Source organism: Crocodylus porosus, unplaced genomic scaffold (genome assembly GCF_001723895.1).
Source record: "Crocodylus porosus isolate Cpor-Errol unplaced genomic scaffold, CroPor_comp1, whole genome shotgun sequence".
Classification (NCBI taxonomy): Eukaryota; Metazoa; Chordata; order Crocodylia; family Crocodylidae; genus Crocodylus; species Crocodylus porosus.
The window spans coordinates 98,707,427-98,717,930 of record NW_017728947.1 but is presented as its reverse complement, the minus strand read 5'-3'; the positions used below and the strand labels follow the sequence as shown (position 1 = coordinate 98,717,930).

Genomic DNA, 10,504 nt, shown 5'->3' with positions numbered 1-10,504 from the left:
CGGGGACAGCGCGAGGTGAGCGCTCAGCGCCGGCTCCCCGCCGCCGGCGGATCCTGCGGGGCGGCAGCCGCCCCTGCCGGGTGGTCCCGGGTGCCCAGGGCAGGGGCTGCCTCCCCCCACCCCGCGGCCTGGCCTCCCCCGGGGTTAGTGCCCAACGCTGCCAGCGGGAGCAGCCCGCCTCGGCCGCCCACCCCGCTCCAGCCTTCCCCAGGGAGAGAGGAAGGCGAGCAGGGGCCTGGCCCGGCTGGCTGGAGGGCGGGGGGGTGAGGCTCCGGCCCCCTCCTTCAGTTGCTTTTGTGTTTCCGGCAGGTCGCGCGAATGCAGGCTCCTGCCGAGGTGGCGAGACGGCCCCGCTGAGGACCTGGCTCCGCCATGCCCTGGACTGTCAAATGGCTGAATGGCTACAGCAGCCGCCAGGCCCAGTCCCAGAAGCAATGCAAGAAATCGTCCTTTGCCTTCTACCAGGCAGTGAGGGACCTGCTGCCAGCGTGGCTCCTGGAGGACATGAGGACAATGGAGGTCTTCCATTGGGAAGGTGGCAAGGTGAGCACCTACTCTCCCTCCGAGGCCCTCCTCTACGCACTGGTGCATAACCACCAGCCCTATGCCCAGTACCTGCTGAACAAGTTTCCCCAGAGCGCTCTGGCCAGCCCCAGCCCCAGCTTCAGCTGCTGTCAGTCACTGGCTCCTCACCTGGCCATGGCAGTTCGTTATAACCGCATCCACATCCTGCTCGGGATCCTCAAAGCCATCAGAGACTTCCCAGAAAGCGACCGAATTAGCTACCTGGACTGCAGGGGATGCAGCCGTGTGGAGGGTGGTAAAACTGCCTTGCATGTGGCCTGTGAACTGGTGAGACCCGAGTGTTTAATCCTGTTGCTGGGACATGGTGCATCGCCTTGCTTACATGACAGCTCTGGGAACACCCCTTTGGACATCTTGCTCCAGCAGATTTCCCAGACCCCAGCAGTAAACCTGCGCACCAAGCTGCTCTCACTGGACTCCCTTTTCCTCTTCGTGCCTCAGGAGCTCCAGTTTCCAATGAAGCAACAATTGCTGGACAATCAGCAGCCTTGGCAAGACCTCTTGGGAGAGAACAGATATCAGTGGCTGGCAGGCTTATCCCCCCCCTCTCTGTTCATTAGTGCTATGCGCATCTTAATCAGGACCATATCACCCGAACAATTCCCAGAGGCACTGGAGGATCTGCCCTTGCCAAACTTCCTGAAGCCACTGGACTTGAAGCTGAAGAGTTAGGGGGGTGTCCAAGCAATTCCTGTTTGTGTAATGCAAACAGGCCATGGTATACTGAACGTGTATCAGTATAAAGAGCTGTTAATGCAGCACAGGAGGGGGTTGGGCAAAAGGCTGGTTTTAATTAGAACATATTTTTAAAAGGATTATATCTGGCACTTTACATATATTTTATTTATAGTTCATTGTGGTGAGGTGTTTCCACACCACGTTTTATAAGAAGTATTATACAGCATGTATACCCTAGGATTTATGGGTGAATATATTTGTAAATAAACCTAAATAAACCAGGGGCAGATATGATCAAAATGGAAATACAGACATTTGAAATTTCTAAATGATCTGAGAGCTATAGACAGCAAGAGAACTACCCTTTCCTTGGGCCTTGCTTTTCATTTAAATGGCGTGCAGGTTGAACAAGACACTTTATTTTTGCAGCTGTCCTCTTAGGTAGTGGCAGGGATGTGATGCATATTTTCAAAGGCACAAGTGAGAACTTCTCATACCTGTACAAAACTCAAACGGAATCACGGCGTTACTAAAATAATCCTCCTAAATAAGGCTGACCGGGAGATGCAGGTGAGCAAAAGCAGCGATATATTTTGGAAATAGATCCATTTCCTTTGTCTGCTGCTTTTGCTCTTCAGTGAGATCTGAGGAGGGTGGCCTAGGTGTTTTATCCTCCTTTTCAATGTGGAGGGAATAGGAGTAGAAGAAAAGATGTTCCCTCTAGCCAAGATTCAGGGAGAGGGAGGAAGGAGCTGACCTAACACGGCTTCATCCTTCCGAACCTTGTAGAAGCTCCTTTCGGTAATTGCCAAACACTTGAGGTGCTGTCATTTTAGGAGTGGCTAGGCAAAAATGGAGCAGAGCCTGGGGAAAGATAGTTCTCCTTGCTGTCTTCCTCCTGATAAACAGGCAGGGATTTTCTTACATAAGCCAGCATCAGCTTTCTGACAGAACTGGAACCCACCTACCCACATGAGTCTCAAGCCCCAAGAACATGTCTGAGAAGTGCTGGGCCTCCACCCTGTGGATCCCCCAAGATCCATGCAATATCCCCATGGATTCTACACACATCTTGGCTCATTCTTTGTAGTGATCCTGTCTACTCTGCAAGGCCTGTTTTGCCAGTGATGCAAATTGTTGCCATCTAGGCCGTGGTTTTCCACCTGGCTTTGTCTTCACTGTCAGAGGACAGCAGATGAGCTGTCAATTCTTGCTCTGACACCTAAGGGTGCCTATACACATGCTTGGATGCCACTGGGGTACTTTAACAAAAGCTCATCAAATGAGCTTCAGTTAAAGCATCTTGCAGCCCTTTTTAAACGTGTGGGAGCTTAATACACATGATGTTGTAGCATTTTAATTAGAGTGACTCTCTGAGAACCGCTCTAATTAAAACGTGACCCTGCCCCATCTCCAAGCATGTGTATAGGCAGCCTATAATTCTTGCCATGGACTTGATTTCAGCTTCCTCGCTCCCAGGTCAGTGCTGAGTGCAAGGAAAAATCCATGCTTAACGCACATCTCTTTGATCATTAACAAACTTTGGTAGAGAAAAACTGGAAAGCACAGAGCAAGGGGATGTAATTTTTTCATGCTTCAGCTGAAGAGATCCTGTGGAGTTCCCACAGTGCAGAATTCCATTTAAAAACAATACAACTCCGCAGGCATGATAAATATAGGATATTATAAAGGGCTGTTACATTTCAGAAGTCTTAGATGCAACAGAGAGAAAAATATCTATTCATAGACTGAGGTCACTGAAAATGCCTTCCAGAAAACAAAACAAGAGGGTAATTGCTCAAGCTAATTAACAAAAAATATTCAGATCTCTTGCTGGAAAGGTTGGCTTTAAATAAACCAAACTGAAGACTTTGTTCTTCCTTAGTTCCCTCATTAATAATAGCATGTAGTCCTGGTAATAAAATCCAGTGAACTACCCAAAACCGATGCTATTGCCCCTACTAACAGCATAAAAATCTACACTACTGGACTCCTCCCCTGAATATTCATCTTTCCTACTGTTTTGGGAACAATGACATGCAAAGGTAATTAGACTAGAAGGTAAAGCATTTAGTTTTGAGCAGCACAGATCCTTTCCTCTTCTTTAATACACTGAAGAGTACCCACCTACTTAACTCTGGGCCAAAGGGCAAGACCACATGGGTGCGGACAACACCTGATGCTTTGAAGGGTTGTTCAGAAATAAAAAATAAGGGAAAAAATAGCAATGTTTTTGGTGATGAGCTATGAAAAGAATTTGAGTAGTTTATGATATCAACATAGTAATGACACCCTCATCTTGGAGGTTTATTGAACATTCATGTGTTAAATAACGAGGCTGTCACTTTCCAAAGCCATTACATACTGCCGTATTTTTGTGAAACTTTTACTTGTTTCCCTCAGCTCACAGAGATCCATCAAAACCAGCCCTTTCCTCTGTGATTATTTTTAAAAACTTAAGCTGTTGGGGGGAAAAAATTATTATACCATCTTTCATGAAAAATACTAGCAGTGAAGGGTAAAGCATGGGACACGTTATGAGAAGATAAAAAAGAGGGGAAATAAGAAACACAGATTCAGTAATTCATCAACATGAACAAGGACATGGTGTCCCGGGGGATGAGCACTCACTGTCAGGAGGCGAGAACAGTGATTTAGACCATTCACAGCTCCCATAATGATTCCAAATGAATCAAGAGACTGAAAGATTTACCTGACCAGTCCTACATGGCTCTGTGCTGTATGAACAGGGACAAAGGACACGGCCTAGTTCCACTGACATTAATGGGGTTTTCTCTGATGGCCTGCCCAGGAGCTGTCTGGCTCCAGACCATAAATGGAAAAGGCATTCCTCTTGAAGCTGATCAGTATCGCAAAATTTCCCCAAATCCTAGCAGAACAGTTATTCAAGGGTGCCCTTTCCAGGCTGCATGAGAAATGTGGATAGCTAGAATCCGTATAAAATTTCCATTAGCATCAATGTAAAGGCTACCATTGGATCTTTCTGGGAGAGTTGGACCTGAGCCTAAGCTGAAGCAAATGCAAGTGCGTAAGATATCCTTAGATGTAGGCCAGCAGAAGGAAATTATTCAAGATTCATTAGACTGTAGGCCGAGAGAGGCAGTTCTTGTATCTGTTCCCACAATCAGGCTGGAATCAAGCAGAGAAGCAGGAAAGCACGGATAAACTGAAGACGTCTCTGTCTTCCTTGGTAGAACTGCTACAGAAACAGCATCTAGTATGTGTGTCTGCACTTCAGGAGAGATGTAGAAATACTACAGAGAGTTTAATTGTTGAGAAGGGATTCGATTGCTACAAATAAGTACTTACGCATGGAAAAGATACCTGAGAGTAGAGGGGCTTTTTCAACTCTGACATGACAGAGGCTGAAGTTTGACAAATTCAGCCTTGTAATAAGACAATTTTCCTAGCTGTGAGTGTAACAAAACATTAGAGCAACTTACAGGGGAGAAAGTGAACTAACTATCACTTTTGTTAGAAAATTCCTATTGTGCAAATATGTTCAGAAGTTAAAAGGCAGTGCTGCCTCATTCTCTATGGATGAAACCTCTTGCTGGCTCTTGGATAATTAATTTTGGTATAAATAAAGACTCTCATCAATACATTGTTATTGGCATGAACTCAGGTTCATTGCTGCGGCATTCCTGTTTTTGTAGGAACAAAGTCAGGCCTAGAGCTCTGCCTCTTTGGCTCAATCTGCTTGAGGTCACTGACGGCTCACAGAACATGCAGGCAGTTAACAAGACTCCAGTGCCAAATGCAGAGAGGAAAACTGCACCCTGACTACAGGCACCACACACTGATTAGCTCTCATTTTGTTCTTTAAACTGAGTTTTGTACTTGTAAAAATGCTGATTCTCAGCTCTAGAAACAGAAGTCCTTCATTTATTCACAGAATAGATACAGCCTAGGCAATGGCACCATGGGTTTTCCTTGCACTGACTTGCCACTCAACCTCAGCCGCATACTGGAGGGGGCCCTTTCTAGGGAGCTGAATGAATGGGAGTTTTATTTCCATGGATCCTCCAGTCTCATACCTTTCTGTTGAGGCTGCCGTCAAAAATGCCAATTAGGGCCAGTTGCAGCTGCACTGTCAGGCTTAATAAAGCAAAAAGGGCAGTTGTGTCAAGTCTCTGTAGGACAAAGCTAGTGATGCTAGATTCTGAAAGGCTGTTGCAAAGGCAGGGGAAGGCAACTGCAGAACCAAGGCCTTTGGCATCAAGGGTTTAGGTAGGTATAGTCTGGATCTGATGTACCATCTCTATAAGATGATTTCAGAAGCATGAAGAGTATCACACCAGAGGAATCAAGCGGTGGCCCAGCAGTTTCTAGCCTGTGGTACATATACCACCAGTGGTACACAGACAACCTGTCAATGGTATGCATTAACAGATTTATTATAATTACTTTATATGACAGAAATTTGCTGGTGGTACTTAAGGCTGAACTGAAAAATTTGCTGGTGGTACTTAAGGTTGTATCATTTTAAACTGGTGGTGCTCAATCTGTCAGAGTTTGGGAACCGCTGCTGTAGCCAAGGCTGCTCAAAGGTGATCTGCTGTCAGAAAAAGCTGGGGGTATGTAACACATTCTCTCCAGGGCTCTCCAAGCAGTTGATGTTAAATTTGGATTAGCAAATCCAAAGTGAGCTACAAAAGATTGTTTATGGCCTTTAGATTTTGTTTCTTCGTGATTGGGTGGCACTGTGGCTGGTGGGGGGGAGTGGTCTGGAATTATTTTTGTGGGTTTTCCCCTCTTTAAAACTTTTCCCCATGCCTTAAAAATGTCACTGTCAACTCTGATTTTCCCTGGTGTTGCCAGAGGAGCTTTGGAGCATGTCTACTGTGATTTCTTGTATTATGATTGCAGATGGAGCATTCCATTTTTTAGCACAGGGGGTTTTATCCAAAATGTTAAATTACTTGCTCAAGTGAAATAAATATTAACATAAAGTCAAGTTTTAAATGCTCTGCCTAAAAAGTCCTTTTCCCTCTCATCTATCTCAGATTTCCTTACTCTCTAGACTCACTGTACTATCAAAATTTGGATTCTATTCTGAACTTGTCCATAAGCATCCTGTGTAGTTCTGGGCACAATGCTTAGCCAAACATTTACAGACTTGGGTACCTTGAATTTAGTGGAAGTTGTAGGTGTTCAGCACATTTGAAAATCAGTTCATTGACAAAGACATGGATTAGGGAGTCTAATATGAGTTACCAAGGCTTGAACATGTAGTTCCATAGTGGATTTGTTGCAGACAGATAAGGGGGTCACAAGTGTTTTTCAGAAAGAGAGGAGGGGCATTTGCTAAACATGCTCTTCATTATGTGAAATGAGGTAGGCAGATGGGAGTTTGGTAAGGGAGGCAAAGGGATTGGACAGGTGGGAATCTTGGCCCATGGACGTGGGATATAGGAAGAGATGAGGTCTTTGATATAAGCATAGGCAGAAGACAGGTTGGTTTGAAGTGAAGCTTGAACTTAATTAACTTAGCAATGAAAATGATGAGAACGCAGTGCAGAAACTCAGGGAAGGGTAAGACTAGAAATGGGTCTGAGCTACAACTGCAGATCCAAATTTGCTCCACGTTACAGTCTGAGGTTTCCATTTGTAACAGACACGGCTACGGACACTAGCAGATTATTGCGTTGCATCACCTTTTCCTCAAAGCAACATGCCAGACCTAAATAAACCAGGCTCCCATTCCATGTGCTTCACATTTAAACAGCATTTTAGGCTTTTGAAATGGTATGCAAGCTACTGTTCATGGCACTCCTGGAAACACTTTGTCCCCACTGAAGAAAGGAAACTGACAAAAAGCATCATCTTAAATCTGTTTTACACAAGCTGGATAGTGATTGCTTTCTAACAGCCTGTAGCCAAGAAAGATAACTCTGCCCTCCAGGCCTAAAGCAGGACCCCAATTCAGTTGCCCCTCAAGTCAATGCTACCATGAAATGGAAGTGATAGAGAAATGTCAGGAACCGAGAGGACTCTCCACTATAACCAGAGACTGACCTGTGCTAAAAAATCACATCAGAACATCCTATGGCTTTTGAGAGAGTTCAAATCTCAATCAGACCTTCATGTAATAGGCCCTTCCTCCTCTGATCCAGCCTCTGCTGCATGGAAATACAGCCTATGTCAACCCCTTCCCTTCATTAATATCTGGGCTTGTCTTACTAACATATACAAGTTTCAGAGACCAAATGTACGCGCTGTATACTGCTTGCTGTCATGCCAAAAGGGGTTAATTTGTTTCCTGTTCTTAGTTTTGGGGGGTTTTTAATTATGTCTTTTCTGATGTAAGCAGGCCACAGTAAACCATGTTAATTACAATACACTACATTTATCTTTAAAATCTAGCATCATTTTCATGAAATAAAGTCCAAGGTAGCATTTTAGAAGAAAACCTAAAAGTAAGTATTTTAAAACTCACAGTTACAAAGAAAACCATGTCTGCTGAGGATTAGTGTCTTTGGTGCCTTTTCCTCAAGAACCATCTGTTATCAGTCTCCATCTGTGAGAAAAAAAGGGCTACAGTTGCAGGCTTAAAGATAAACCCCAGATTGGCAAGACAGGGATACAGAATCCAAGCCCGCTTATTTCCGCTCTCTGTTAATAATGAACACAGAAACTGTCAGAGCCAAATGATCTGACCAAAAGTCACACTCCTGAGTTGTTGAACCCAAACACATGTGAAAATGTCAGCCCCAGGATTTTCTTCTCTCAGATGGAAGCTTTGCTTCCAGAGAAGCTGTGTACCATCATCTGGGAAGAGGTTGTTTCTTTGGGTCTTGCAGAGAGAAAGGCAGACCAGCTGCTGTAGTTATACCCTGTGCCCTGGAGCATACCTGGGATGTGTTTTCCTTAGTCTGTTTTCCTCCTCTACTGATCAGATCTGTGAAAGCTACAGAAGCAGCTTGCTCCATACAAGATGGAGCCACAAGGTCAGAGAGCGGCACTATCAGGTTGTAAAGAAAGTCTCACCAACAGCTTCTGGCTCACGTAACAGGAGAGAGGCTGGGCCGGCCTGAGACCTTGTGAGAAGGTAGTTAAAGGAAAATGAATTGGGAGCATCCCAGTGCTCTAGTAGCAAGTGTAAATTCCAATAAATATAACAAAATAAATGTGGTATTGAAAGTCTCAGGAAGGAAGAATAAGATCCCATTGACACAGTTTTCCCACTGGCACTGAACTATCAATGTCACAGGGGGAAGGAGGCTGCTGTATGACCTTACCTGGTACATACTCAAAAAAACTAGCATATCAGGAAAAGCTTATGGCAAGGCAAAAATCAAGACTTCTTCCCTTAGGTGAACTGCTATTGAAACCAATGGGAATTTGTTTCTTTATTTAGAGCCATACAACCTGACCCAGGATGCTTAAAAAACTTCCCCCTCCAGAAACCCGTCATCACACACACGTTAAGCATTCCCATTTAGCCACGGAGGAAAGAACTGAAGCCAAATGGTCTGCTCAGAGCCCACCATCTTTCACACCCAAACAAGCTTTGGTCACATTCTGGCTACTCCCCAAAAGGAAATGTCATAAGCTAAAACTTGGATCCCATATCAGCCCCAAGCTCCCATTGCTTTCAGCGAGACAGGGATGGGATCCATTATGGAGGCAAGACTGGAATAGATGCTAAACGCTGCCCATTACAGAAGCATGAACCAGTGCAGACCAATAATGCAAGCTGCAAAGATGGGGGTTATGTTGCTTTCCCTTTACAGCGCCAGAATGTATTCATTGAGTTTTCCATTTAAAACTTAGAATGGGGCCTCCTGCTTGCTAAGCAGGGCATCACCCCAAAGTAGGTAAAGGAGCAGGGGATCCCTGATCTCCCTGGCCTAACTGGTAGTTTTGGGGTGGTGTTTCAGGAGCTGGCTGTAAAACATTTACTTCTCCCTCCATTAGAGCTGCAATCACTGGGCATGCTTGAGCTAAAGCTCCACTCCCCAAGTTAAATTAGTGACAGGGAGCAAAAGAACATTTTATCGTCTGCGAACCATGTCTTCACCAAGCTCTGCCAGAACCTGGAGCCATTAGGCCTTCACCTGGGATGGTTGAGATGGGCAGAGACAGTGAGATAGGTTGTAGGGTTGTATAATGCTTACTTTCTTGGTGATACTTCATGTGGCAATATGGACAACAGAGATATAGTAGTTTAGGTCGGATGGCTTGTACTGTTTTGGGGTAAAAGTACCCAGAGAAACGGATGGATGCTTTATCATCGAAGCCCTTAGTGAAATCCATTCACATACTTGAAACAATGGTTCTAACTAGTTCTTTGTTGCAGCACGCTGGCCAGCCTCCAGATAATCCAGGCAATTTGTAAAATCAGGTGAGAACCACTGAAAATGCTATACTGGGTAACGTAGTAGAGTCAATAATAGCTAAGCTATTAAGAGACTATTTGTGCACCTGGGAAGCAGAGGGATCAGAGTAGGTTCAGCAGTTCTGGCTCCATGTTTATCCACCATCATATGTTAAAATCCTGATTCAGCTTGGATACCCCCTCATCCTTCCCTTTTACTAGTGTTGGCAGGCAGATAGCAGTGTCCTGACTCTGTAGCAGAAAATCCAAGTCCAAGACATAACCTGAGGTTACATGCCTTGTTCAAGCTGGGGGAATGGGGAGAAATTCATTTGCTGACTCACTCACGGGTTCAATAACTTTTAAATGTAAAGCAGGTTTTTAAAAATGTAGTCAAATCACATAACATTTCTAATTAGTTAAATATACCCAGTGAAAAGCTTCCTTACTGTGGGAACAGTAAGGCAGTGGAACAGACTGTCCAGAGAAGCTGGAGAATCTTTTGTTGGAACTTTTTAAGATGAGGTTGAATAAGCACTGGACAGAGATGGTTTAGAGGGCTGCAGCAGATGCCCTGAGGTCCTTTCTAATGCAATGATTCTGTAATTCTGTATCATTGATAAAAACTCTTTTGAATTCCTTGGCAGTATGGCTACAGGCTGGGATATTGAGGCAGTCATCATGGCACAGGCTAGTACCCAATTCATCTAGGTTCTTGCTCAGTACCAGGCAGACTATGAAGTAGCTGCTCTGACTCACTGTGTGTGTGTAAATAATGCATCTTATCATACCTGTCTGGGATCAGCAGGAACTTTGTGCACAGCTCATCCATTGCATGGACCTTTAATAATCAGGCCTTGCAACCAGACTGCACAGTAACAAAGCCAGAGTTGTGCTTCC

At 44.8% G+C, this 10,504-nt stretch overlaps 1 protein-coding gene and 1 long non-coding RNA gene across 2 annotated transcripts in view; one reads left to right on the top strand and one right to left on the bottom strand.

The window, feature by feature from the left end:
• The window catches only part of LOC109321774, an 81,266-nt gene extending 73,043 nt beyond the window's left edge, over positions 1-8,223 (bottom strand). The window contains exon 1 of the long non-coding RNA XR_002104172.1: positions 7,724-8,223. This is a non-coding gene — a long non-coding RNA (uncharacterized LOC109321774). The remainder of the gene's footprint in view (positions 1-7,723) is intronic.
• ANKRD9 (ankyrin repeat domain 9) lies at positions 291-4,893 on the top strand. Its single transcript, XM_019552541.1, has one exon. The coding sequence runs from the start codon at positions 373-375 to the stop codon at positions 1,255-1,257; it is 885 nt and encodes a 294-aa protein (XP_019408086.1). The 5' UTR covers positions 291-372; the 3' UTR covers positions 1,258-4,893.
• Positions 8,224-10,504: the final 2,281 nt, after the last annotated feature.

What these genes read in the sequence shown, in the direction of transcription:
- ANKRD9 (XM_019552541.1), top strand. Translation starts at nt 373, where the DNA reads ATGCCCTGGACTGTCAAATGGCTGAATGGCTACAGCAGCCGCCAGGCC.